General features: G+C 55.5%; 10 protein-coding genes across 10 annotated transcripts; 5 read left to right on the top strand and 5 right to left on the bottom strand.

The window, feature by feature from the left end:
* Positions 1-550: 550 nt before the first annotated feature.
* GLOTRDRAFT_116411 (uncharacterized protein) lies at positions 551-2,296 on the bottom strand. Its single transcript, XM_007868638.1, has 7 exons — positions 2,224-2,296; positions 2,001-2,165; positions 1,815-1,945; positions 1,214-1,754; positions 1,083-1,164; positions 972-1,027; positions 551-917 (listed from the first exon to the last, which is right to left on the bottom strand). The coding sequence occupies exons 2-7, from the start codon at positions 2,077-2,079 to the stop codon at positions 709-711; spliced, it is 1,098 nt and encodes a 365-aa protein (XP_007866829.1). The 5' UTR covers positions 2,080-2,165; positions 2,224-2,296; the 3' UTR covers positions 551-708.
* A 2,180-nt stretch (positions 2,297-4,476) lies between these two features.
* GLOTRDRAFT_77100 (uncharacterized protein) lies at positions 4,477-5,477 on the bottom strand (the record flags this gene model as incomplete). Its single annotated transcript, XM_007868637.1, has 5 exons — positions 4,477-4,789; positions 4,848-4,883; positions 4,943-5,075; positions 5,126-5,255; positions 5,308-5,477. The coding sequence occupies 5 exons, from the start codon at positions 5,475-5,477 to the stop codon at positions 4,737-4,739; spliced, it is 522 nt and encodes a 173-aa protein (XP_007866828.1). The 3' UTR covers positions 4,477-4,736.
* A 237-nt stretch (positions 5,478-5,714) lies between these two features.
* On the top strand, positions 5,715-7,338 carry GLOTRDRAFT_139102 (uncharacterized protein). The gene is made up of 4 exons (XM_007868636.1): positions 5,715-5,799; positions 5,851-6,156; positions 6,206-6,303; positions 6,359-7,338. The coding sequence occupies exons 1-4, from the start codon at positions 5,724-5,726 to the stop codon at positions 7,088-7,090; spliced, it is 1,212 nt and encodes a 403-aa protein (XP_007866827.1). The 5' UTR covers positions 5,715-5,723; the 3' UTR covers positions 7,091-7,338.
* On the bottom strand, positions 7,318-9,701 carry GLOTRDRAFT_77099 (POPLD-domain-containing protein; the record flags this gene model as incomplete). The annotated part of the gene is made up of 7 exons (XM_007868635.1): positions 9,627-9,701; positions 9,399-9,574; positions 8,885-9,350; positions 8,744-8,832; positions 8,510-8,690; positions 7,605-8,459; positions 7,318-7,548 (listed from the first exon to the last, which is right to left on the bottom strand). The coding sequence occupies exons 1-7, from the start codon at positions 9,657-9,659 to the stop codon at positions 7,318-7,320; spliced, it is 2,031 nt and encodes a 676-aa protein (XP_007866826.1). The 5' UTR covers positions 9,660-9,701.
* Positions 9,702-10,716: 1,015 nt separating this feature from the next.
* Positions 10,717-12,494, top strand: GLOTRDRAFT_77094 (3-beta hydroxysteroid dehydrogenase/isomerase). Its single transcript, XM_007868634.1, has 4 exons — positions 10,717-10,940; positions 10,989-11,314; positions 11,368-12,184; positions 12,240-12,494. Exons 1-4 carry the CDS (start codon positions 10,749-10,751, stop codon positions 12,267-12,269), a joined length of 1,365 nt encoding a protein of 454 aa, XP_007866825.1. The 5' UTR covers positions 10,717-10,748; the 3' UTR covers positions 12,270-12,494.
* A 788-nt stretch (positions 12,495-13,282) lies between these two features.
* On the top strand, positions 13,283-14,151 carry GLOTRDRAFT_129886 (uncharacterized protein; the record flags this gene model as incomplete). Its single annotated transcript, XM_007868633.1, has 4 exons — positions 13,283-13,386; positions 13,442-13,515; positions 13,573-13,939; positions 13,998-14,151. The coding sequence occupies 4 exons, from the start codon at positions 13,283-13,285 to the stop codon at positions 14,149-14,151; spliced, it is 699 nt and encodes a 232-aa protein (XP_007866824.1).
* A 470-nt stretch (positions 14,152-14,621) lies between these two features.
* On the top strand, positions 14,622-15,741 carry GLOTRDRAFT_129885 (heme oxygenase-like protein; the record flags this gene model as incomplete). Its single annotated transcript, XM_007868632.1, has 3 exons — positions 14,622-14,794; positions 14,843-15,318; positions 15,368-15,741. The coding sequence occupies 3 exons, from the start codon at positions 14,622-14,624 to the stop codon at positions 15,739-15,741; spliced, it is 1,023 nt and encodes a 340-aa protein (XP_007866823.1).
* GLOTRDRAFT_61667 (acid protease) lies at positions 15,524-17,949 on the bottom strand. Its single transcript, XM_007868631.1, has 6 exons — positions 17,643-17,949; positions 17,499-17,587; positions 17,389-17,448; positions 16,671-17,338; positions 16,548-16,614; positions 15,524-16,497 (listed from the first exon to the last, which is right to left on the bottom strand). The coding sequence occupies exons 1-6, from the start codon at positions 17,870-17,872 to the stop codon at positions 16,004-16,006; spliced, it is 1,608 nt and encodes a 535-aa protein (XP_007866822.1). The 5' UTR covers positions 17,873-17,949; the 3' UTR covers positions 15,524-16,003.
* Positions 17,950-18,640: 691 nt separating this feature from the next.
* GLOTRDRAFT_43735 (kinase-like protein) lies at positions 18,641-19,560 on the top strand (the record flags this gene model as incomplete). Its single annotated transcript, XM_007868511.1, has 5 exons — positions 18,641-18,997; positions 19,050-19,138; positions 19,192-19,288; positions 19,339-19,446; positions 19,501-19,560. Coding segments are annotated over 5 exons (711 nt in total), but the record flags the coding sequence as incomplete, so codon positions are not given.
* A 2,084-nt stretch (positions 19,561-21,644) lies between these two features.
* On the bottom strand, positions 21,645-23,978 carry GLOTRDRAFT_139097 (uncharacterized protein; the record flags this gene model as incomplete). Its single annotated transcript, XM_007868630.1, has 19 exons — positions 21,645-21,948; positions 22,015-22,089; positions 22,147-22,322; positions 22,384-22,441; positions 22,496-22,523; positions 22,579-22,638; positions 22,690-22,845; positions 22,906-22,921; positions 22,979-22,990; positions 23,054-23,078; positions 23,130-23,164; positions 23,213-23,238; positions 23,294-23,337; positions 23,390-23,399; positions 23,456-23,525; positions 23,581-23,609; positions 23,662-23,675; positions 23,733-23,788; positions 23,846-23,978. The coding sequence occupies 19 exons, from the start codon at positions 23,976-23,978 to the stop codon at positions 21,868-21,870; spliced, it is 1,104 nt and encodes a 367-aa protein (XP_007866821.1). The 3' UTR covers positions 21,645-21,867.
* Positions 23,979-25,340: the final 1,362 nt, after the last annotated feature.

Here is a 25,340-nt window from a genome sequence, read left to right as displayed (position 1 = left end):
CAAATATAATCTATGCTATTGTTAGTAATATTTGAGGGTCAAAGAAGCACATCAGGCGCTCGGGAACCCTACAAACGCGCGGGTGAGGTAACCAGATATCTACCCGAGGGACTGTAAATGCCAAGGCTATGGACTGTGAATTTCGCCAGCGGAAATCGCGTCGTGACGCGATTTGGCGCGGGCGCGCGCCAAAATCGACCCCCTCCTCAGCTAGGTTCGGGTCGGGAAATTCACAGTCCCAACCGCGGCATCACAGTCCACTCGGCACCCAGATCTGTGGCTTGCCCCGAGCTTTAGCTGACCTACTTGCTTGCTCCTGGTATTTATTCCTTACTTAGCTGCACTGTACAGTAGCTGCACATGTACTATAGTTCAAAGAAATTTTATTCCGAATTTTCTACCCTACCGTACCCTCATGGAGGAGGCTGCATCTGCCCGCCTCCCGAGCTTGACTTGCAGCGGTGGCGGGAGTTGCTTATGTAATCCGATTAAGACCGTAAACCTTCCTATGATCAGATTCACTTCTCACCAGGTTCTCACGGTCTTCGAGTTGATTGGCAAGTTAGTTCAATTGCGATGCTGGGTACACCTGACATCCCAAGCCAAACAAAGTAGTGATACAAGTACCCATCAACCCTGATCTACGGGTATACCTCCCAGACAGAGCGTAGACCGCCTCCCTATATACCCTCAGTAACAACCTTTCCCCTAGTTGATAGCAGCCCGGCACTGGGTGTTCTGGGAATCGCAGTCGCCAACAGAGAAGCTTCCGCCGGAGTTGGCGGCGTTGGCGCACTTGTTGTGCTGAACATCGCACGAACGACCAAGGGCAGCAGCGACATTCAGGAAGTCATCGCTGCCTTCGACTACGAAACCGCGGCCGCCAGCTGTAACTGCCGGGGCAGAGATACCCCCAACTGTACACCATTATTTAAAGACGGTTCCATATGAAGTAAACGTAGGATACGTACGAGCACCAGTGAAGGTCTGGAGGTTTCCACCCGAAGCAGCGGCGCTGGAGGATGCACTTCGGTAGATTTCACAATGAGCTGAGATACTTGGCGAAAATGAGAGAGACGTACGCAGCAGCAGAGGTTGTCGTAGCAGCAGCAGCAGCGTTAGTCTGCGTAGCAGCCGATGCAGATGCCGTAACAGTAACCGTCACTACCAACAATCAGTTTTGTCGTCTACCATTGTGGAGTAAATAGCTTACCGGGAGTGCACTGGCTGGCGTTGTTTATATCGGTAGCAGTAGAGGCAGCAGCGGAAGAGGTAGCAGTAGACGATCCACTAGAAGCCGAGATACCAGCGACTGCAGCGTTGATCTCGTCGGCGGTAGCGTCCTCCACCAGCAAGTTCTGGGTGAAGATACAGCCCTCGGCATCGTTGGCATCATCGCACGAGTTACCCTTCGCGGTCGGGTCACCCTTGGTGCCCGGAGCAAATGTTCCGGATTTGAGCGCCAACTGGGGGTCGCCGCCGACAGAAGCAATTTGCTTGGCAAGCTCGAGAGTAATAGCCTTGTTGGTGGCAGCGGCGTTGTCCGAAGCGGGATCCTGGTGTTGCTGGATGGCCGCAATTTCGGGGTTCTTGGCTTGAATGCTAGTGCAGGCATTGGTCGTAGCGCCAACGGAGCCGCTGTTGCGCTCAAGCGCACGGAAGATGAGGGCGTTGACCATACCATCAACATCACCGTCTGCCTTAGCGTTCGTGAAAGCCTGATCAGCGACGGCTTGCTGCAAGCAATCGGTGTCCTGCAGAGAGAAAGACACCCTTCAGAAAACTATAAATGATCCCCATGTCGTGCCACTCACGGTGATCTTGCCCGCCCCCTTTGATGCTGCAGCAGCACCCAGCAGGGCAAAAACAGGGTCCTGGATCTGGTCAGGGTTGTTCTTGTTCAATTGCGTGCGCACGGCCGTCAGAATGGACTCGTGAGAGTGCTCTATGTGATAACCGGTGAATTTATGGACGACAGTGCGAGAGAATGATTTGCATACCTTGAGGAACCTCACGCCTGATGGGTAGCGCGAACGCAGAGCAGGCAAGAGCGAGAACGATGGTCTTGTAGGAGAGCATTCCGAGAGAGTTTGCAGGGCGACGGTGTTGTATCAAAATGAAAGTTGGAAGTCAAGAAAGGATGGCACCGCCAGTAATCAGCAAATCTGCACGGGAAGTATCGTGTAAGTAACAATGGTCTTGTATAATTGAATGAAGACTGACTGAACGACTTAACGCAATCGGAAACCAGACCAAGCTGGTGGAAAAAGAACGAGAGAAGGGGGGAGATGAAGGTGAGCAGGGACTTCGTATCTCGCTCCTTTATAGCGTACGCGGCCCGCTCGAGGCCCGGACCTGATCTTTCCATTTTACTCTTCTGCGGTCGCGAAGTTACGCAGGGGGCTCGGGTTGTCATCCATTGCCGAAGCTGCTTGGCTAACCACTGGCAACCGGCCCCTTAAATCCAGGACAAGAGCTAGAAAGTGATCTTCTTTAATTATTCGTCTTTGGCTCCAGGAGCTCGAGCTCGCCTACGGAGCAAGTCCTTTCACCTTACAACGGGAGAAGTTAGAACTGGAGAATGACATATCTGGAAAAGGCAATAACGACGTCCGACAATTCGCTCTACGGTTGCCGAGCAGCACCAGGTCTATTTCGCGAATGCCATTGCTCAAGTGCACGATCTTACGTATCCGGACCCCGGAAATACAATACTGATCTCGGCGGTGTGGGACAGGACCCCTGAAAATACCGATAGATGCCGGTGCGGGACTCGATTTTGTCATGTCCGGACTTTTTTTGGCTGCCCTCCGCCTTTATGTCCGGATAAAATACCCGCCTCGGCCAAGGTCGGATTCATGTCCGGACTATGGCCCCGGCCTCTAGGAAACAGCGAAAATCACCCATTGTAGTCCACAATTCATTCTAGACACGAGATACTAGGGTGTATGTATGCTAGCCCACCATCCTGAACCATCTATGAAAGTTAGTTCTCGAGATAGATGATCATGTCCCTCCCTAAATTTCGTCACCCTCCCCATCAGACTCAATGGCCTGTAGCATGGTGGCTTTCGTCTTACAGCCAGCCACTGGACGCCGGAAGCCGTCGTGATACTAAAAACTGTATAATTCCATGCATGTCTATCCTTATTTGGTACAAAACACCATACTGGGTAATGATAATGTACCAGTCGGGAGGAAGTGACGGGCTGCTGACCATGTCCGGACTACAACCGCCCTCACTGAAGGAGTGCCGTTGGTGTCCGGACTAAAAAACCGGGTTGGCCGGCTGAGCCCCCCATTTACGTCCGGACTGGGACCGGCGTTCCTCACCCGAGGTGCCTTTTTTGTCCGGACTGGCACCGGCATCTATCGGTATTTTCAGGGGTCCTTGTGGGACCCGGAGACCCTCCTTTCGCAGCTCCTCATGCCTACTTGAATTCGCCCTCCAGCTATGCTCCGGGTCAAGAGCAGTGATAGAAGACTGAAGCCAGTAATTAAGTTTGCTGCTGTATTGTTGAAGGACCCTTACTATCCGAGATCCAAATTTCTGCGTGCCGGTTGCACTTGCTGGGCGAGCTGAAGTCCATTGACCCGCACCCCGAGTCCGGCGCCTTCGGGAGTTCACGAAAGTCGGACCTGTAGAAGTTGCAAATTCTAGCAAAATTAAAGTACAGTAATACAGTAGCGCACCACAGTATGGTATAATATGCTATTGCTAAAGGATTGGGACTCACTGACAAGTTACGACAAGTACAGATCCAAATCAAGTGTCACCATAGATCTCGCTTGAAAAGCAGAGAGTCGAGAAGCTCTTCAGTTCCCGGCTACAGATGTTCCTGGACTTCCCGGAGTCTCACCGGGACCCCCATGATACTTGCTCTACGCCTCAAGCGCTCTCTAGAGCAGTCGTGCACACTTTCTGTATTCTGTAGCTGTGTCTTATACTTTAGCAAGTCATACATAGGCCATACACAGTAGAGAAATGCTCAGAAACTGTGCTGGAGAAGGAGTCCGGCGATGCAGTCAGGGGACTGACCAGACCTCGCACAGCCACTCATGGACCCCAGCGGGATGTAAAGGCACCCTGACGAAGTGAAATGCACTTTGGAAAATAGACCTGGTGCTGCTCGGCAACCGTACGCTCCCGTCGCTGCCGGCCTATGATGCGATCAACGTTCGGGCGCGGTAGGGCGATCACTCAATAAAAGTCGTTTGTGCATGCGTCGGCCGCCTTCAGGTACTTGGGCCTCAGGCTTCAACCATGCTCACTGGAGCTCAGTACATACCGGTCAAACAAGAGTCTCATTCGGTCCGTCGAGTCGACGTCGACAGTGATAGCATCAACGGTTACTGAGCCTCCTGCAGTTCTAGGCGGTAATTGCAACCACTGAAGGACTCCATGAACCTAAAGCCTGAGCCAGCTAACGGTGGATTCATCTTCACTTCATCTTAGGGACAAAGTCACTGGGAAATCGGCGGGAACCTCGGCGATTGTTGCTATCTCGCTGCTTCAATCATCACTGTCTATTGTAAACATCTGACCTACGTAGAAAATGGGTAGGGCAGACGAGTAAGCACTGTGCTCGTTGGAGGTACCTCCAGACAGAGTGCAGCATTCCGGCGGATGACAAACTTGCGCCAGTCGCAGCCGACCCAGTTATCGCATGCAAGTGGAAGAGCCCACACCTCTAGAGTTTCCAGCGCAAGGCGAAGCACTAATGATACACGCTCTATCAGATGCGAACGGAGGTAGATTCTTTCTTCGATAGTGCATGCACATCTTGCTCTATGGTAACGCGGCACAGTAAGAACGAAGACAGAGTCATGTGTTGTAAGGAACTCACGTATGCCCCACACATGCGACCGCAAGTCAAGGAATTCTGGAAGCAACGTGTATTGAGCGTGATGTCGGGGTATTACGACTGCTCAAGTTACGCACCAACATGGAGACCATCGTATATCTTCTTCATCTCCGTCCGCAGCTTAGAAACCTCCTCTTTGCTCGCTGATGTTTGGGACAGAGCTTTCAGATCTTTCTCGACCGCCTCAATCCTTCTTACGTGGGCTGACACCTATAACGTGATCATCAGGCATAGTCAAAGTGTGGAGTGCGGATGCGTACCTTCTCAGTGCTGAGCTGTAGCTCGGCAACACTTGCCTGCAAAGCAGCGGAAGCCTGTCGATACTCATCCAGCAGATTATAAGCGGCAAGGGATGCCGCGAGAGAGAATCCGAAAAGGAAGCCTATGATACTATTTGAAGGAGTAAATCGACGCGTCCTACAGCGCAACTAGGGACACAGACCCGCCTCGGAACCCGCCAATTGGCTTCTTGGGTGCAGCAACAGGCCCCAGGTTGGTTGAAGTCGCGGCGGTCTCATTTTTTACGACATGACTGGTAGATATCGTTTGACCCGCCCAGCGTCGTAAGGGAAAGTGAGAGCTGCTTGCTCGACGAGCTGCGAGAGACAGCATTTTGGCTGCAATGTACATAGAGGGACAAAGACGAATCCGAGCCTTCCGAGGCATGACGCGTGGGACCGCAGCGCTTCGCTTCGCTACGGTCCAAACTCAGCAAGTGGCTTTCCGGGACTTGCTCTACTCGTGTCTACTAGATTCAGCGGTCACCAACGCGATATCTTGGTCCCCGTACGCGTTCAGCGATTGCTATACCGTCTGGACGCGTAATTTACATCTTGAACACGAATCGCAAGTTGGAGGATGGAATTACCAGACTCAACACGAAAATATACTCGTGAAGAGCAGGCCCAGCTCCTCGCCAATCTCGAGATCGAGCGTAAGTCTCCATCTGCCTCCATCATCGCCAATTTCATTTATTCAATACCAGTTGAACATAAGACACGTCAATTTGAAGAATGGGCTGAAGATGGAATCCTGCAGTTCAGGATGCGGCAGGAGGGGCTGATCTCGCGCATGCCCAAGCAACTCCGGAATATGTCCATATCTGAGTTCATGGACAAGTATGACGGCAATGTACAAGCAGCGACTCTTGGCGTGCAGAGGGAGAAGATGGTTGCGGACACAGAGGAGATAGCGAGAAGTGTCAGGAAGAGGAAGTGGGATACGGACGTTGATGACCAAGGGGCATCTAAGAGCGGGCTCGACGCAGAGCTTCTACGGGCGCGGAAGAACGGTAAGGCCGATTCCATGTGTAGACACTGTAGTTGCTCAGTTTCGCATAGCACGACTAGGGTTTACAACGCCCAAGAAAGCCGGCCCTTCAAATGGTCCAGGTACGGCTCAGCGCATGAAAGCTCAGATGGGGCGAACACCCGGCACGGTAGGTGCATAAGATCTCCTGTTACAGATGTAGTCTGATTGACCTCCTATTACAGGCGCGTTTCAAGCCTTCAGCACCAGCACCTTCCCCGAGCCCGTCCAAGACTACCCGGTTCGCCACAGGACCTACAACCATCCCATTCCCACATTCCCGCCCCGCCTCGCCTTCCAAGTCTGTCGCATTCGGACGCTCTACGCGACCACCTAGCAGCGCGGTGTTCAATCCCTCCATGCCACACAAAACCCCCGCTTACCCTCCTGCACCCCGGTGGCCCCGCAAGGGTGAACACCTGCTCAGTATAAACGGTTCACCCCTGCAGAATCCTCTATGGGGAAGCATGGACCCGGACGACAAGATGGAGGGGCCTTCGAATCCTCGCAATGCCATCAACGGACATGGGCACGGGCATAAACGCGTGAATAGCATCACGATCTTGAAGACTTCCACATCGATGTCCTCCTCCAAAGGGGGACCCTCGCATTCTCGCGCGAACTCGCGGGCAGACAACTTGCAGACGACCTGGAAGCCGCCTTCCTCATCGCACGACAGCACTCGGACTCGAACTGACTCCGGAGAGTCGGATCCCATGCCCGCTACGCCAGTCCCTGCACGTGCTATGGTCTCTGTTCCGATAAGGGACGGCCGTGTTCTCCAGTTCGATCCGTTAGAGGCCTCACCTGGCATGCTGGACGATCTCGAGGGTCTCACCGGGAGCGCGAAGAAGCAAGCGCGGGACGAGATGGCCAAGCTCGTCAAGGCTGCGCTCGATAAATGGAAACTTGACTAAGATGAATCCTTTTAGACGCTGGACGTTCCCTTTGCTATCCGATAGCTGTATCCTTAGTTTGTTCATTCGCTTTCGACACTTTCCATCTGGCATACTGTCCTGGGACTGTAGATGCTGCACACCACGATAACCATGATATGTATTTGACTGACCAACTCATCGATATCATCCCGAGTAATTGCATACCGTACCATGTGATCTGATATTCACAGGACTGCAGAATACGCTCACGAACCCAGTATTCCTACGCGTGCCAGGCGACAGATTGTATCGCCTCTATCCCGTACCATCGTGTGCATTGATGCACCAAGATGCAACCGTTCGGCCTGCTGCTTCAGGTCGTGTATCCGGGCCAGGGGAACAGCACCAATCGCAAATCCCTGGCCCCTGGACAACGAGTAGTTGCCAGTAGTCACATAGCCAATGATGGCATCCGAAGATGGGATTGCGTGGGTCACCTTTTCGTGGCGCCGTTATCATTACGAGGCTAGAGCAACCGCGTACTGCGACGTACCTCGGGTTCTTCTTCATTATCTTCCAGAATGCGACCTCTGTTAGTAGCCCTAGTCTTGATCCACTGACGCAAATCCTTATCCTCCGTCTGGTATAGCATGGCAAGCTCTCCCGGAGACCCACGGCCAAGTAGGTTTACTCTGACCCTGACGAGCGCACCCTTCCATAGCGAGTCCGCATTGGCAATACTCCCGATAGGGTCAAGATTACGCTTCATGCGCAGCCTCTTAAGCTCTTCCAAAAGGCCCGCAGTCGGGTTGAGCATGGAGAAGATAGTGTTCAGTACGGAAGGAACTTGAGGGCCGCAAAGCAACCATGGCTTGATCTCGACGTTTGCCGCCCGAGGCTCTCTTTGCGTAGACACCAGATCCTCCGACTCAGCCGCAGGAGTAACGGAAGCAGTCCGCAAGCCCAGCACAACGTCCCAGTCCGGCTTCCAAGGGCTCCTAGTCCCTACTGCGCCGTAGTTCACCCGCTTCGCGGGCGGCTTCTTCTCCCAGCTCTCCTTCTCCTTAGCGGCAGCGGCATTCGTTTGCGACTCATACGTAGCCGTGAACGGATAGTCGCGGGGGAAGTACGCCGCTCCCGCCTCAAAGGCTTGCGTCTGGCGCTCTCTTTGCCCACCAACCCGTGTGCCGGTGTGAATAAGGGACATGAAGAAGGGCATGGACCACCCGGATGGAACGATGAGCATCCAACCGTGGAGCCCATTGTCCGATTTGTCTCCTTCTCTCGCTGAAGAGGACGAAGAGGACGCAGAGATGGCAGCGGGCCTTTCGATGGAGCGCTGGATAAGCAGGGCAGGTATTCGATCGTCTTGGCGTTCAGGAGACAAAGGAGTACCGGGAACGAGATTCTGGGCACATCAATTAAATCGCCATCCACGGAGAATGTCACCCGTATTACCTTGGATTTCCGTTCGTCTATATCTTTCGTCTTGTACCGCGGCTTCCTGAGCGCGTGTCGAACGTTTTCCTCCCAGATCTCGCTTTGCGCGAGAGTAGACGTAGGGAACGTGGCCGAAGGGAGTGACAGGCTCGGTAGGTCATCTTTTGCCACTTTCGGTTTTGCGTTCTTAGGCGGAAAGCTATGAACCATCTATTGGATTGAAACTTCGCGGGAACTGGTAAACATCCTTACCTGAGCCGCGGATCATAGACCTTCAGGCCGACCACCATCCCCCGAGGGATGGAACCGGCAGACTGTAGATCAGTCAACGAGGACCAGAACTATTCATATGACCTTCAATGGAGAACCACGCCGAAATTTCACCGTACCTACCTTCTTGAATTCGTCCCTCTTATCCTCATTGACAGGTCGCAGCGCTCCCTTTATCACTTGACTTGACTTCGGACCGACGATCTCGAACACATTCACATGTTCACGAAGGTCAGCCAGGTCAATCTTGCAGAAGTCGCTATTGCCGGCTTTCTTGCGGGCATCTAGGATGTGAGACGCGGATGTGCGGAGTGCATTGAAAACAGGGTCGAACATGTCCGGATGACAGCGGATCCACACGGTTCTTATGATATTGGTTTGTGGCGCTTCCTTCGCCTTGGACTTGGCCTTGGTTGTGTCGCTGCCTTGAGTCTTGCTTGTCTTGGGAGCGTCGACCTTTGCGGCATCCGCGTTTATCGACGGCCTGTTCGGCCGCCACATAATGGTCACCGGTCCTAATAAACCATACGGAAAGTCGCCGGGCTCGTAGGCATGAGTATCAAGGGTACGAGAGCCAGTAGTATACCTACTCAATTAGTTAGTACATGTGTGTGACAAAGATCGATCATAAACTGACCGTTGAGCACCAGGACTCGGACCTTGCGGGTCACAGCAGTATTCCAAAATACCTTTCAGCTCCACTTCCGGTCCCTGGAGTTCAATTAGAGAGTAATATGACGCATCATGCAGAATGGCACCGTGCACAGAGGCACGGTGGGAAGGCCTGAAGGACTTCTCAGTTGGTGTCACTGCCTAGACACAGACTAAATGCGCTGTACGTGAGGGTGTCGTGTTCTCGACGTACCAAAGAATATCCCCAGAGCGTCTCCATATGCATTCGCTTTGCATGCCAAATATGGGTCTCCAGCCAAGTCTTATCGCCTACATAAAAGTTACAACGTCTTCGGTAAAACTCGTTTGAGGCTAGGTCGAGGACGTACGCTGTCTTCTGAGGAAAGATTCGGTGCGAGTTATTCTCTTGCTCTTCCCTGGCTTCGATTTGGATTTTCCGGAGAGCTTGCGTTTTGACGCATCCATCTATAAGCCAGTAGATGAGTAGCCGTAGCAGGTTGACACAAGTCTATGGCTTACTTCCGCGCGAGCCTTATCCCGAAGTCGGGCGGGGACGCGGCGGACGTCATGGCTCGCTGCTCTGCGACGCAGGTGCCGAGGCAGTTCTTGCCACACGCGAGTCGTCTTGGCTTCTCTGGATGGTGGCGAGCGTTACTCGTTAGGCATGAATCCTTGCTCTCGGCAGGGCACGCACTTTATGTCTTTCATAGATTGTTCCATTGCATTGATTTCGAAAGCTCTTGCCTTTAACAAAAGCCGCACATTGAGCCACCTCAGCGGTTCATGTAGCGAAGATATGTGCAGACCTCCGCGAATCTCTCGACATCCAATGCGCTAGGCAAGCCCTTGAGACCTAGATACAATCAGTCCCAGCGTAGTCAATCGCAGGTGGCGTGTCGACTGACTATCAGCAAAGGTGACTCTCGACGGACCCGCAGCAGCGTTCCCCCCTGCGTTAGCTGATGTAGGCTGGACATTGATTGTACGAGCAGTGTCCATCTTCTGCCTTTTCCGCTGTGTGGCTGTTAGTTCATCATTGCTGGGACGTTTCGGAGCCATGGCCAGACAGTTCAAATGGTGCCCTGTTCGCAGAGTGTATTGAGACGAATCAAAGCCAGCGAATACGAGTGCCCGGCCCGTTCAAGTGTGAGTGCAAGTGCAATAAATCACCGACGCGCCGTGGCGATCACTTGTGGCGCGCGTCCTGCGCACGTGGTGCAAAGACCAGCCAATCACAGCCTGAGAGCGGCGAAATGGTATGGTCCCAGAATCGTGCCTGTCAGTCCAGCAATCGAAAAATATAAGTCGAGCGGGTGGCAGCCGGCTCGGGACCCCCTCTTTACCACCGCCAGCCATGTCGACACAGCCCAAGGATATCTACCTCGTCATCGGCGGCAGCGGCTTCCTCGGGCGGCACATCGTCGACAAGCTCCTCGCCCGCGGCGACTCTGTATCCATATTTGACATTGTGCAGAGGTACCATGATGTCCCATTTTATTCGGGAGATATCAGCGAGGAGGCCCAGGTAGCGCAGGCAGTTCAGAAGGTATGTCACATATATTCTCATTATTCTGCGAGGCTCATCGTATCCTAGAGCGGCGCAACATGTATAATGCACGTTGCCTCACCCCCTCACGGCATTGACGATCCGGCTCTGTACTGGAAAGTCAACGTCGATGGTACCCAAGCGGTCATCAACGCTGCCATCGCGAACGGCGTCCGCAAACTCGTGTTCACCAGCTCGGCAGGCGTCGTGTTTAACGGCGAAGACCTGGTGAACATTGATGAACGGCTAACCCCTCCGGAGAAGTCCATGGACGCCTACAACGAATCCAAGGCGAAGGGGGAACAACTGGTACTCGCAGCAAACGGCAAGGGCGGTCTCTTGACAGTGGCCCTGCGACCGTCTGGGATATTCGGGTGCGTCTAGTGTCCGGTTCCGGTCCATGCATAGCGAACTGACGTCCGAGTAGGCCCGGAGACCGCCAGGTCATGCACGGTCTGTCTCAAGTGTTCGCCCGCAATCAGACCCACTTCCAGATCGGAGATAACACCAACCTGTTCGACTGGACCTACGTCACCAACGTCGCCCACGCGCACCTGCTCGCCGCCGACAAGCTCGTCCCACCTAAACAGCTCACCGAAGAAGAGACCCAGTCCATCATCAACTACTACCTGCCCACCGTCTCCCTTACCACCGGCTCGCACCGACAGCCCACATCAGTCGCCCGCCCGCTCGGCCCGTACGTCGAGCCGCCCCCTGACGCGGAGGAGATCAAAGCCCGTTTCGAATCCCCCGACCCGAAAGCCCCGTACACCGCCATTTCGCACCCGCGCCCCGTCGTCCGCTCGCGGTTCGATCCCCTATCTGACCAGGCTATCGCGCGCGCGCGCGAGCACGCATCCCTCACCCGCAAGGAAAAGGAAGCAGACGCGGACAGCTCGGTGGTGACGGACCCCCTGCAGGTCGCGGGGCAGGTGTTTTTCATCACCAACGGCGAGCCGACGTACTTCTGGGACTTCCCGCGCGCGGTTTGGCGCAGCCTGCGCGCGTCGTCGCCCGACGCGCCGCCGGAGCGCGGGCGGATTACGTTCCCGCGCGAGGTAGGGATGGCGCTGGCGTACGCGGCGGAGTGGTGGGGCTGGCTCGTGGGCAAGGAGCCCGCGTTCACGCGGTTCAGGGTTACCTTCAGCTGTGTGCATCGGTGGCATAATATCGAGAAGGCGAGGCGTGTGCTGGGGTACGAGCCGGAGGTTGGCCTGGAAGAGGGCGTGAAGAGGATGGTGGAGGTGAGTCGATTCCGTCTTGCCGTGATTCAATAAGCTGACGCCTTTGTCTTTGCAGTGGTGGAAATCCGAGCATGGCACGTCATGATGGCCTGTCGCTCAGGTATACCGGGACAGGAGCGGCTGCTCATTCGTCCCTCGTCGTTAGCCTTAGACCTGAAGGGGTACGGGGTTATATATGATATAATATGTTGATCTAGGATTAATAGTAGATACTGCTTTCGGACTGCTGTCGGTACCTTGTGTTATTATCTCAGTGCGGTGTCTACCCAACACGCCAGGCGTTCTCGCGTGAAACGTCTGTGAACTGGTCGATCGGTGCTCTCCCTCAACGCTGAGTCCATGGCGCGGTGGACGACGGCAGCTGGCACCCATGGGCCACCGGGTCATGGACCGCATCGGGGACAGTCTCCCTTCAAACTACCCTGCTGCGAGCAACGGGAGCGCCGGAATAGATGTGCTTGCACCAGCATCTGTGTGAGAGCATGAGGGAGAGAATGGGGGGGGCGAAAGAGGGAGACACTGATTTTTGAGTCCGAGGGACGAGGAACATCCCATGCCACATCTCTTCCAAACCCTGCAATCAAGGGTGAGCTCGGGTAATGTGAAAAGGCTGCAAAGAAAAACAGAAACCTATCACGCCGGGAGAGACTCGGATCACAGTTTCCTGGATGTGAGTGGTCGTCCGCGCGGGACGGGGGGACCCACAGACGCCCACACCTCCGCAAATGCTCTCCTTTGTTTTTCTTCGCCTTTTGTTGCTAAAGGGTCTGATAGGGTGATGAGAGAACAAGCGGAAGTGATGGATAACGGATCAGTCGATATGGGGAACAAGAGGAGTGCCGGATATATTCCTTGATTTTTGGGAGAAGAAGGGGGGGATGCTTCTGTGTGGTTTCGAAGCTCGCTTGCGGAGGGAAGTCAAGGGAAGTGCGGCTGGGCCTGGTGGCATCGATTCTGGGTTTCCAGCTCGCCATTGGACGAGAGGGGAGGACCCTGAGATGTGGCTTGGGCTAGAAGATATAAAAGGGCCGGGAGAAAGGGACCAGACAATCACCCGTCACCTCGCACTTACACATCATCCCTTTGTCGTTACCCGTCATGTCGCGACGATTCCCGGAGCCCCCCACCAGTCCCGGACTGCCGCCGAGCCCTGAGCTCCTCAGGTCGAGGATCCGGGAGAGCACGACCCCCCGGCCGATAATGTGGGTGGCATGCCACCGCCCTTTCCCCTTCATTCGCTGACGCCCGATTTCCCAGCCCCCCGCCGCCCCCGGACGCGTTCGTCGTCCGTCCCTTCCGCGACGCCCCCAACAGCGGCATGTCGCCCGAAGGTGCGCCCCTCGCGCCTCCCCGCTCCCCGCGGCGTGCTATAACTGACCTGCCCGCAGACCGCCAGCGCCTCGACCAGTACCTCAACTACTCCCTCAAAATCCTCGAGGGCTGGCTCGCCGAGCGCCTCGCGTCGACCAAGAGCACGAGCGACGCGCTCACGCGGCACATGCTCTCGCTCGAGCGGAACACGCAGCACGTCACGACGGTCGCCACGCGCACGGAGCTCGCGGTCGCGGGCGTCGCGGGCGACACCGCGGCGCTCACGCGCGCGGTGGAGGGCATGAGCGCGGGGCTCGCGGTGCTGCGGGCGCGCGTCGCGGGCGTGGAGGAGGCGGTGGGCGCGGTGATGCGCGGGAACGAGGGGTACGAGAGCGCCGCGCGGACGGTGAGCGGGTTTATCGGGGAGCTGGGGGGGTTGATGGTGTAAGCGTCTCGAGCACCATTGTTGTATGCCCGGGGAGCTTATGATTTTGGGGTGTAGGGCGATGCATGAGATGACGGTGCAGCAGCAGGAGCTGATCGCGTCGCTGCGGGAAAGGGCGGCGGCGCAGAGGGAGATGGCGGAGAAGGCGTGCGGAACGGAGACTGGGGAAGGCGCCACGGAGGGTGGGGAGCCCGGCGAGTCGCAGGATTAGGTGAGGCCAGACAAAGCTTTGAGCCTGCACCTCGACTTGGGCTGACACACGTCTTCCAGGATATGCACCCTGCAACTTCGAACAAAGTCCGGAACTATTGCCTTGCCTTTCAACTTTTTATTTTTCTTTATTGGAGTAGCTTTCTCATCTAGCGATAAATCCTGTAGCACTAGACATTTTACTATGATCTTCATCTCTGACCAAAACAAATGTACGAACCGCGGACTTTTTTCTCTTGCTTGCATAGTCTCGGCCTTCACCCCCTTTGTATTGATGAAGTTCTCCTTCGTAGTCTATGATGAAACGAATAGCGTGACCGATTAGCAAAGAGCGACTTGGAAGACGTCGCTCCCGACTGTGGGTTATCAGATAAGATTGGCGCCGATCACGCCATGTCGAGTCGCGGCTGCGCAGGCTCTGCAGTTTGCTCAAATTACACCACCTCGCTTGCTGGCCAAGCCCCTGTCGCCATGTCTGCCGCCTCCCTCGACTACGCCCGCCCCGTCTCCGAGCTGCTCCGCGTCGGGACGTCCGGCGCCCACGCGCAGCTCGAGAAGAGCGCCGGCGCCGGCTACCTCGTCCGCGGCGAGCTCGACCAGGACGAGTATGTCCGCTTTCTGATGATGCTCTGGCACGTGTACGAGTGAGTCTGCCCTCCAGTCCGCGCTATCGCTGTGCTAATGACCTGCAGCGCCCTGGAAAGTGCCCTGGCGGAGCACGCCGCCGACCCCGTCCTCGCCCCGTCCTACAACCCGGCCGTCCTCTCCCGCACCGCCGCCCTCGCCGCCGACATCGCCCACTTCCTCGACGTCCCCGCCTCCCAGTGGCAGTCCCACCCCCTCCACACCGCCCTCTCCCCCGCCCACCGCGCCGCCCTCGCCGCCTACACCGCCCGCCTCCACACCGTCGCCCACTCCCACCCCGCCCTGCTCCTCGCCCACGCCTACGTGCGCTACCTCGGCGACCTCAGCGGCGGCCAGACCATCAAGCGCCGCCTCGCCAAGGCGTACGGCCTCGACCCCGCCGACCGCCCCGGCGTCCAGTTCTACGCCTTCCACCAGCCGGCCAGCAGCGCCGCCCCCGGCACCCAGGGCGACCTCAAGCGCCTCAAGGAGTGGTTCCGCGCGGGCATGGACAGCGGCGTCGGCGACGACGCCCAGCTCAAGGGTACGTAGCTCCCGCGATTCCCGCCAGCCCTGCTCACGCTGGTTTCCAGCGGCCATGCTCGACGAGGCCAACATCGCCTTCGCCCTCAACGCCGGCCTCTTCGACGCGCTGCGCGCCCCCGCGAACGGCAAGCCCGCGCTGCACCTCCGCCCGTCCTCGCCCGTCCTCGGCGACCCCACCACGCCCGTCTCCCCCTCCACCCCGAGCGACGACGACCGCCGCTGGGTGACGAACATCCCCCCGCCGAAGCCCCTCATGGACGTCGGCGACGCCAAGAACAGCATGTACTCCGCCACCAGCGTCGTCACCTTCATCGTCGCCGCCGGCCTCGCCCACTTTATCATCGTCGTCGGCGGGCTCAGCGGCCAGAGGGGGTACGATAAGCTCCAGAACGTGCTCGCCTGGTTGGGCGTCAGCGTTTGACTATCGCACGATGGTCGGGAACAAGTAGACGGCTAGCCGTCGACGTCGGGTAGCGGATCTTGTTCCTGTAATATACATTACCTCGTTCTTTTGCTTATGAGCAGTAATATTTGGTCGCGAGGTCGCCTTGCATTAAATCCGGTGTATATATATATACAACAACCACCCGCAAGCGCACCCGACAAGGTCCATCGCCCACCCGGGGTACCTTACAAACTGGTAAACTAAACAGCATAGCAGCAGCACACTCCTTCACCTCCCCTCACCTCCGCCCATACGGATCCGAATACGCGCTCTGCCCCATCGGCTGCATATTCATGGCCGGCGGCGCGGGCTCGCTCAGCGGCTGGTACACCGGCTTGCCCTTCAGCCCCCCGCCCAGAATCCCGCCCTTCGCGCCCTTGCCGCCCTTCTTCCCGCGGCGGCAGCAGCACCGCCAGACGCACAGCCCCACGCTCAGCGCGACGAACGCGAGGCACCCGACGAGGATGTACGGCCAGCGGCTCAGGATCTCCTCCTCGCGCGCCTTCTTCTTCTCCTCCTCCGTCTCCGGCGAGTGCTTCATCTGCGACGCGGGCAGCAGCGCGTGCGCGGCGTCGCCGGTCGTGTCGACGCCGTTCAGGCGCGCGGCGATGAAGTCGCTCTTGGCTTGCGCGGCGTCGGTGAGCGGGAGGAGCTGCACGTAGGGGTCGCCCGTGTCTTCCGCGGTGTCTTCGACAAAGTCGCCAAAGTCCAGGAGCGTGTACGCGTTGCGGACTGCGGGGGGTGAGTGTGGGGACGAGGGAGGGGGGGCGGGGGATACTCACGGAAGGCCATGCCGAGGATCATGTCGTATTCACCGAGCAGGCTGAACGCGCTGGTGATAGGTTGGAACTGGGGTAACCCAATCAGCTGCCCAGATTTCACAAACGCGGGAGAGACAGACGCACCGCGCCGATGCACATGGCCTTGCCCGTCGCGTCCGTGTAGTTGAAATCGCTCGTCGCCGTGTCGAGCGGGTGCACCGGGTACGTCACCCCGCCAAACTTGAACGAGATCTGGAGCAGCTGGTCGCACGGCACCGTCCACACCTGGCTGTCCTCGTCGTACACCGCGCCCTGCACGCGCCCGTAGATCGCGTCCGACATCGCGCGCGGCACCTGCGGGAGCGTGAACCCCGAGTCGAGCACCGCGACCAGCTGCCCGTCCGGCGCACTCGGTACGATCGAGTCGACCGCGATGGGCTGCCCGTCCGGCCCGATCACGCCGTTCTTGTCCGTGTAGATCTGCCAGTGCTGGTCCGCGTTCGTGAGCCGGTGCACCTTCTCGACGGCGATCTTGGGCATGCTCGTGATGTTCTCGTAGCCGGGCACGACCTCGGAGATGGTGAACGCGCCGGGGATCGTGTCCGTCGGGTCGCCGAGCCGCGAGAGGAGGAAGGAGATGAAGTTGGAGGAGGTCTTGTTTTGCGAGAAGATGCGGTTGAGCATCGTGTCGCCTGAGGCGTTGTCGATCTCTTTGTAGATCACCGAGCCGGAGTTGGGTCCCAGCCCGACGAGGCCGTTGTAGCCTTGCGCGCTAATGTCGGTCGAGAAGGACTTGGTGTCCGTGACCATGACTGCGGTTGAGGTTAGGGGCGCGAGGGTCATGAGCGGCTTGATCACTCACTGAACGCTTGGTCTGGTACGGTGTAGCCATCAAACTCGAGCGGTGCGGTATAAATGTCACCTGCAGAGTCGCGTGAGTCCCGATCCCTAGAGCCAGGACAGACTACGCACCAGCAGCCGTCCCCACGGCGTACGAAAGCTTCGCAGACTTGCCAGTGTCCTTCGCGTTAGGGATATTCTGCGCGACCCACAGGTCCGAGCTGTCCGACGAGGTAAATCACCCGCGGCGGGTCCGGGCGTCACTGCGCTGCGTACCTGCCCGTGTCCAGCATGACGGGGATGCTCACGCCGCCGAGCGTGATGTTGCTGATGTACTCTGCGTTGTGGGTGTTGTGCACGGGGATCGTCCCGTTGCTCGTCGCCGAGGCGTTCACGTCCGCGCGCGTGTGCCATGAGCGTGTCCGGGCCTGCAGCGGGAAGATGGCGGCTTGCGCGCGGTCGGAGGAAAGGAGCAGGGCGGAGAGGGGGATTAGTAGGGATCGCATTACAAGGAGAAAACGAGCGGATGGGTTTGTGCACGTAGCAAAGGAGAACTTGGACGGTCGGCGCAGGCGGGCGGGTGTGATATTTGCTTGTCGAGGCTGTGCGCTCAGCTATACGGCGTCTATGGCTGGTTCTATACATAGTAAAGCCCTTTACGTGAGTCCCGTTGCTCCCCATCATCATACGTGCTCAGCTGTATGTTCAGTATCTGTCTTCACCTATGAGCTTTAGAATACCTGCTGCAGCTGCCTGCATCGACCTGCACAGTGCTCAGGACGCCGAGCTTTCTGATTCTGGGCGGGGGCAACGTCGGGCAGGGCACGGTCACGTGGAAAGGCGCTTGACTTTGCCGAGAGGACGAAGGTATATCGCGCTCCTCAAGCTTGAATGTTCGGGCAATTTTGGCCTTGTTTTGGAATTTCTTCATCGAGAGCTCTCTCGTATTCGACACTGTATTGCTCTGGTTCCATCCTGGACGGTTTCGAGATACCCACCCGTTTACTGTATCTCCGCCTAATATGACTTATGGGTTTCCTCCCTGTTCTACTTTCGACAGTCTACAAGTGCGCCCACCAACTATCGCATATTTTCTACCACTGATAGATCAGCTCACCTTGCAGAACTACACTCTTCAAGAAGAGTTAGGGAGAGGACGCTCGTCTATCGTGTACATTGCTGTGTGTAAACGCGGTCGCCTCCGGAATCGCAAAGTAGCCTTGAAGAAGGTGTGCACTGTCAGCTCTGCTGTGTTTCTCACTGAAACAGTGCATATGACCCAGATACTCTCCACTTCGTCAAAAGACCAGGAGGACGAGTCATCTCCTGGAGCTAACGCGGAATCTGCGGCATTGCATCAATCCATTCACCATCCATCCATCGTTTCGCTCTTTTCTGTCTTCTCCATTCCAAGCGCTACCTACCACGTCCTAGAACTCTGTCCTCAAGGGACCCTCTCCGACTACCTCTCGCAGCATTCGAATTCCCATCGTCTCCCCGTACTCTCTGACAATCAACTTCGAGGCGTCCTGAAGAGCGTCGCTGACGCACTGGCCTACCTGCGGAAAGAGCTCGTCCTGCACAGAAATCTCAACCCTACCAACCTATTAATTACCAACGAATACCGCATCGTGAGTAATCCATGCCTTTGTCAGTTATGTTGACCAATCGCGCTTTTTACAGAAACTCGGCGACTTCTCCCTGGCGATCCGCCTTCCTACGGTAAACTCTACTTCCTCTATTCTCTGCGGCGCCCCGAATTACGTCTCACCGTAAGTATCGCCCGGTGTGCCACTAGATATCGATTCATAATGGTTTTCTTCAGCGAAATGATTGCCCGCATTCCCTACAGCTTCCCCACCGACCTTTGGTCTCTCGGATGCGTCCTGATAGCATGCCTGAACGGCATCCCACCTTTCGAGGTATTTCTGCTTTTCTTCGTCAATTCGACTTGCGTTATAGCCACTCGCAGGCCAGTTCCATCGCGGCAACACATGAACGCATTTCACGAGGAAAATACGAATTGCCTACAGACACGTCGCTCCACACCAAAGACTTGATTTCGCGGTTATTGCGCACGGTAGCTTGCTGACCATACTCAACCGTGTTATTGAGTAGAGCTGATCGTTCACAGGACCCCAGGCGACGGATTGACATAGACGACGTTCTGTCGCACCCGTTCCTTGACCCTTCTTTAGGTACAGATTCTCTGGATCCCAGGACAACGAAAAGCTCAGGTGGACATCTCTGTAGTCTGATGGTACCCGGAGTTACGCAGGAGAACGATCTACCATTCCCCGAGCGTCAGAGATCTCAAAAAAGCTCCGAGCTACGCCCTGCCACACCGAAAGAAGAGTTCAACCTTCGGCAACCCCTCATCAACAGATTCAACACTGGCCCCGGAAACCCCAAGCTCCCTTCAGTCATGAATTTGGATTTACGCCGTGTTCTGAGTGAAGAAATTAAAGTCAGGGATAAACCTCGTTTCCCCCAGACTCAGATCGGAAGAAGAGTATTTTCTGCTCCTGATCCTGCTGTTGCCTCGGACCAACGGTCTATGGAACTACGATCTCGTGCGGTATCTCTGGTTTCTCCGCCGGCTCTGACAGACGGCAGTGGCTCGGAGACTTCTGCGGGTACTTCACTTTCCGGTAACAAGGAACCCGACGATCCTACTTGCGGCAATAAAGGCAAAACTGCTTGGAAGAAGTTCACCCTTCTGCAGCCTCCTATAGTTCAAGATAGTTGTACTGGTCCTCCATCTGTCCGTAGAGCTTCTGTACCCTGGCTACGAGATGGCTCGTGTCCTGCTGCCGAGATTGCTGAGAAAGCTGCCACTGTCACGGCTCCGGTTCTCCCTGGTCCGCCAGAATCGCAGCTCCCGTCTCTCCCTACACTTCCGTCTGGTCTAACGAGGCCTGCCATACTCACGACTGGTAATCTACAGGCTCAAACGCATAAATTGTCCTGTGGTCAGATATCCATCCTTGCCCAGACGCGGTCGGTGCTGGTCGACTTCCGCGAGCGGGAACGCAGGAAAGGGAGGAAGGGAGATAAAGTGCTTGTCGTCAATGCTGATGGGCGGACGGTATGTAGGCTAGACTGCCCGTTGGAGTACTCACATAAGAGATGACTATTGTGACGAGATAGGTAAAGGTCTATGATGCGCCGCACCTCAGTACTCCCTGCTGTCTGGTGGAACCAAGTGCTGTTTATTCAATAAATAATCTGCCCTTGGAGTACTGGAAGCAGTATAGTGATGCCGGGCGCGTCCTCCAGCAAATCAAACAGCGGACGCCTAAGGTGCGTGACTAGTAAACATTGGTGTACCTTTACAATTATCGGTTCTGTTCGTCTGGTATAGTTGACCATGCACATGTCGGACGCCCGGTGCACCCTGATGTCAAACGAGCCGCAAGGCGACATAGAAATTGCATTCCAGTCTCCGGGAAATCCTGCAGGTTCTGACTTGGTCTCTCCCAAGACTGATGGCGATACACACAAGCCTGGCATGCGAATGCGGTTATCGAGGAACAGGCTGTCGCTGGAGATCTCGCGTTACCTCCCCTACTCCACGGAAGCAGGCACTGAAACTGGACAATGGATCAAGAAAGTCGTATCCCTTACTGGCAGTACTCTCTCGGATGAGGCACTGCTTACTGAGGGGAACTTGGCCTCTCTGGATCCCACTGAGAAGCACGGACTGGATAGCCTCTGGACTTTTCTCCGAGTTTGTGAAACATTGGAAGAGCTCGAGATGAAGACAAAAGACTGCCTGCCTGACACCGCGACGCCGCATATGCCTAGGAGTGATCCTACACACGCTCTGCAAAGACCGGCTTCTGCAAGATTTTCCCCTGGCACGCGTTCGGAATGTTTCGGTGGTCGTCGACCTGATTCGACTGGGCCTGAATTAACTTCAATTGCGGATAAAATGTCGCATAATGAAGACCACAACGAGATCTGTTCTAATACAGGCAGCCCCTCTGCTTTCCAGACTCGCTTTGTACCTTCCGTGGGGTGGTGCGTCCAGTATCGGAATGAAGGCGGAGACCGACGTTATCGTCTAATGTTTCTTGATGGTCTCACGATGGAGGTCGACTTTCAGCAGCAAAACATTGCTATCACCGGTCAAGACGGAGAGACGACGCAGTAGGTCACGCATGTCTCGTTCATTAAATTGTTACTCATTCGATGTGATCCTTGCAGCCTCAAGTTGCGGAATCAGATGAAAGATCATATGGTAGAAGACCGAATGCAATCCTTCCGGCAGTTTGTATCTTTGTTCAACGATGATTGATGGGTGGAAGGATATCCTGTGACACGACCACTGGACATGAGCAAAGAATATCAGTGTACATATACAATATTAAATAAATGGACACCCCAAGATGATCGCGACCGAAGTGCATACGACAGCAAGACAGTTCCACAACGTAGATCCAAGTGATAAATAGAAGAACAACGAAAAAAAGGTGATACAGCCCGAGCGACAGACGAATTACGCAGTGAATGTTTCCTGTGTAACCTTGATGTCGAGCGGACTCTTGGCGTGATCACGACCCGCAATATCGAATACAGGCTATGCAGGCAACACATATGCCAGTCAGCACGCAATCATGAGAGGCCCGCATAGAGCGCAACTCACGTCGTCCTCAAATTTGACAGCACCCTGGCTATCGAGCTTGTCAAGCTCGATGTTATGCTCGCCGTCCGCCGATTGCTACGAACATTTACCATCAGCCAACATCCCCATGAAGTCTCTCCCACTGGCACTGACCATGGTATCCATGTTGAACCGCACGCTCCTGCTGATCCCGGTGTCGCTCGTGACGCCCCGACCGAAGCTGAGCTTCGGCTGCGAGGTGGTGGTCGACACGGATTCTTCTTCGTATGCGCCGCGGCCAGAGGTGATCTCACGTGAGTTGAGCATCGCGAGGAGGGTGTTGACGTACACTAGAGCGGTTGTGTTTGTCTCAGTGAAGAAAGCGACTAGAACGAAGACGATACGACGGACCCTTTGAGACTACGAGGTGGAAGGGCATCCAGATTTGCTTAGCTGGGACGATCACGAACTAGAGTGGGACGTCGTTGAGTACGATCTCAAAGCGGATGCGCGCCGAACATACCGCCAGTAAGTACGCCAACTGGATCACCCTGTACAAAGCATGAGCTCCCGGTCATAACGCACCAAACTGAATGGGACACTCACGCAACACACGTCCCCCGGTTGATAACATACGTGCACAGCTTCTCGAACCACCCATTCGGCCTGCGCAGCGCAAGATCAGTACGATGCCCGAGAACGCCGCGCGCCGCTCACGTTTTGCCCTTCATCAGGACGTTGCGGCTGGGGGACAGGTACCACATCAGGGCGCCCGTGATCATGATGTCGGCGAGCGTCGCGAGGCCTTGGGAGAGCGCTGCGACGACCTTCATGTGCGTGGTTGCGAGCTCGGAGAGGCGCTTCTGGTTGAAACTGCGGGGCAGAGGTAGGTGTTAGTGTGACGGAGGACGGAAGCCTGTGCGCAACGCTGACATTTGCACGGTCATAGCTACAAAGATAGCGGATCAGACAGGTCTGAACATTTGTAGTATGCAGGGGAACGTACTGATTCCGAAAGCTGGGGGCGGACAAATTGCAATGAGACACGACCGCCTTCAGGTTGATGGTAGTACCAGCTTACCGAACGCTGCCACTGCGAAGAAAGCCTGCGGGTATATATTAGCGACACAACCCAAACTGAGGGCATTGGCACATACGATGGCACCCGCTAGCGCCCAGTTCTTGTTGCTCACTGAAATGGATCAGGCTCTGACGACGAAAACACGCTAGGCTAGCGTACCTGTCCATACCCTGATAGCAAAGAAACTGGATAGAGGAGTCTATATTAGGCCCTGCATCGCGGGTCTGCAAAGACACCTACATTTGAACGAGGAAAGCGACGAGGATCGCCAAGCCGTTTTCAGCCTATCAAAGCGTCAGTCGGGCGGGAGGTAGCTTCGTGAATTTCATAGCTTACGCAGAATGTCCTGTGCGCCGAAGCATCTGTGAGATGTGGACCTCGGTTGAGAGCAGGGCAACTCACGAAGTCGCGTCCAATAAACCGAGCGGTGATGCAAACATTGTAATAAGATAGTAGTAGAGGGCCTGAGACACTGAAGTGCCAGGGAGATCAGTGTATGCGCACCAAACGTACCGTGTAGGACTCACTCAAAGCGGACGTCGCTGTATCCAAGAGACTGAAGGCGGAACATAGGGTCAAAGGTTATGCGTGGTGTGAACGGAACTCACGACAGCAAGCCGACCTGTTACAGACAGGCATTGGTTGCGTTCGAGCCGCGTCACAAAGCCGAGAAACTTACAGTCGACTTCGTCCAGACATTATCTTTGGGATAACGAGAGAAATAGATGTATGTTTCTATATCGCGGTGAACATTCAGATTCGACTTTAGCAGGCTGAAGACCATTCTCTTACGGAAAAATGTCAAGCCATACAAAACCGTGGAGACCACGAAACCAATGAAGAGCACTCCGAACGTCTGGTCGAGTTCTTCCGTCGTCAACGGCGGCGGCAAAGCTGCTGTCGCGTTACCGGCTGGGGTGCTCATGGCGGGCGCGTCGTAGAGGGACCGGAGGATGTGGTGGGAACAAGGCGCTCAAGGGAAGTGCTGAATAGATATACCCCTATATACCCATGCGTATAGCTTCTTGGATCGATGATTCGGACGTTTCATGATGTGGACGACGGCGCTAACTATAATGGCTGCTATATTTGGCAATAAACGTGGGAATCACAGCCACAGCGGCGTGAGATAATAAGCGGGCGATCTGTCTGTGCTTATGGCAACAGAGAGCGTTCAGCTCGGAATGATCAGGTCCAGCCGGGCTTGGGGTATGGTCCAGGCACCCGGCAAAGAAAGCAACCCCGGTCACCTTACTGTAATCCTTTTTGCGAAAGGGTAATCGAGACGATAATGCCCGCAGGGAGGACATTATCGGCATTTCATCGCTTCCATTGCTTGCAATAATTCGTGCATGGATAAGTTGGACTCTTCAGACTCTTCGGCAACGATATTTCCTCAGTTACACGCTGTCATTTCTTTCGATATATGCTACCAAAGCCCTGCAAATGTGTTGCGATATTGGTATAGTGGTCTTGACGCACTATGATCCCTTTCCGCCTCAGCCACGAGGTCGACAGTTCAAATGGCACTGTAGGTCACCTAAGTTTGCATTAACATGTTTTTTCCTTTTTGTTACCGTGGCTCAAGTGAGTGCTTCATCAACAATCGGTGCTGCAAATATCCGCTTGGATGGGTATTTGAGAGTTTTGCAATCATAACCTGTCAGCCGGTCACTATGCGCCCAGCCTACAGTATGCAATACAGGGCGCCGGTACCCAGCCAGCAATAGCGCACGGCTGGGATGACTCGGAGTATGTGTACACACCCCTCGCCCCTTTTCATGACCCACTGCTGATGTAAATTGGGCTGTGGTGACGTTTATTCAGCGAGATACTGGTACGACCCGGAGGCATTCAAGCCCGCGAGGTTCCTCGAGAAAGATTGGCCGTGCGACACCTCTCTGCTCGTTAGTGCGGGTACGCTCATCTCGTTCCTCTGTTCTCCTCTCCTTTCTCCTGCACTTGCTCAAATTACCTGCGCAGGGGCCCTCGCGTGCATCGGTCGACGCTTCTTCGAAACCGAGGGCATCGCAATCCTCACATGCTCGTGTTGAAGTACAAGATCGAGGTGAACGAGGAGCCGCAGTTCGCTGCAAAGACGTTCGAGTAGCGGAAGGAGCGGTTATTGGCAAACCGGCCTGATGTATGTGGGTCCACCCAGACTGTTGATCTGTCTGCAAAGGGTAAGTTATTTGACTTGAACAGAAGACACAAGAGACTCAATAGTACCCTTTTCATTTAGCTTCCGGAACTAGAGAACTGTAGCTTAAATCTAGCATCTTTGAGT

This window comes from Gloeophyllum trabeum (genome assembly GCF_000344685.1).
Source record: "Gloeophyllum trabeum ATCC 11539 unplaced genomic scaffold GLOTRscaffold_00008, whole genome shotgun sequence".
Lineage (NCBI taxonomy): Eukaryota > Fungi > Basidiomycota > Agaricomycetes > Gloeophyllales > Gloeophyllaceae > Gloeophyllum > Gloeophyllum trabeum.
The sequence above is the reverse complement of the archived record's forward strand: the minus strand, read 5'-3'. Positions and strand labels throughout refer to the sequence as shown.

Excerpts from the sequence above, each read along its gene's own strand:
- GLOTRDRAFT_77094 (XM_007868634.1), top strand. The coding sequence starts at position 10,749 with ATGTCGACACAGCCCAAGGATATCTACCTCGTCATCGGCGGCAGCGGC. Across the intron at positions 10,941-10,988 it reads TAGCGCAGGCAGTTCAGAAG|AGCGGCGCAACATGTATAAT; the intron begins GTATGTCACATA and ends ATCGTATCCTAG. Across the intron at positions 11,315-11,367 it reads CGACCGTCTGGGATATTCGG|GCCCGGAGACCGCCAGGTCA; the intron begins GTGCGTCTAGTG and ends ACGTCCGAGTAG.
- GLOTRDRAFT_116411 (XM_007868638.1), bottom strand. The coding sequence starts at position 2,079 with ATGCTCTCCTACAAGACCATCGTTCTCGCTCTTGCCTGCTCTGCGTTC. Across the intron at positions 1,028-1,082 it reads ACGACAACCTCTGCTGCTGC|TGCATCCTCCAGCGCCGCTG; the intron begins GTACGTCTCTCT and ends AATCTACCGAAG. Across the intron at positions 918-971 it reads CCAGACCTTCACTGGTGCTC|TTGGGGGTATCTCTGCCCCG; the intron begins GTACGTATCCTA and ends AATGGTGTACAG.
- GLOTRDRAFT_139102 (XM_007868636.1), top strand. The coding sequence starts at position 5,724 with ATGGAATTACCAGACTCAACACGAAAATATACTCGTGAAGAGCAGGCC. Across the intron at positions 5,800-5,850 it reads CGCCAATCTCGAGATCGAGC|TTGAACATAAGACACGTCAA; the intron begins GTAAGTCTCCAT and ends ATTCAATACCAG. Across the intron at positions 6,304-6,358 it reads TGGGGCGAACACCCGGCACG|GCGCGTTTCAAGCCTTCAGC; the intron begins GTAGGTGCATAA and ends CTCCTATTACAG.
- GLOTRDRAFT_61667 (XM_007868631.1), bottom strand. The coding sequence starts at position 17,872 with ATGCGATCCCTACTAATCCCCCTCTCCGCCCTGCTCCTTTCCTCCGAC. Across the intron at positions 17,339-17,388 it reads CGTACCAGACCAAGCGTTCA|TCATGGTCACGGACACCAAG; the intron begins GTGAGTGATCAA and ends CCTCAACCGCAG. Across the intron at positions 16,498-16,547 it reads GATCCTCGGCATGGCCTTCC|TCCGCAACGCGTACACGCTC; the intron begins GTGAGTATCCCC and ends CACCCCCCGCAG.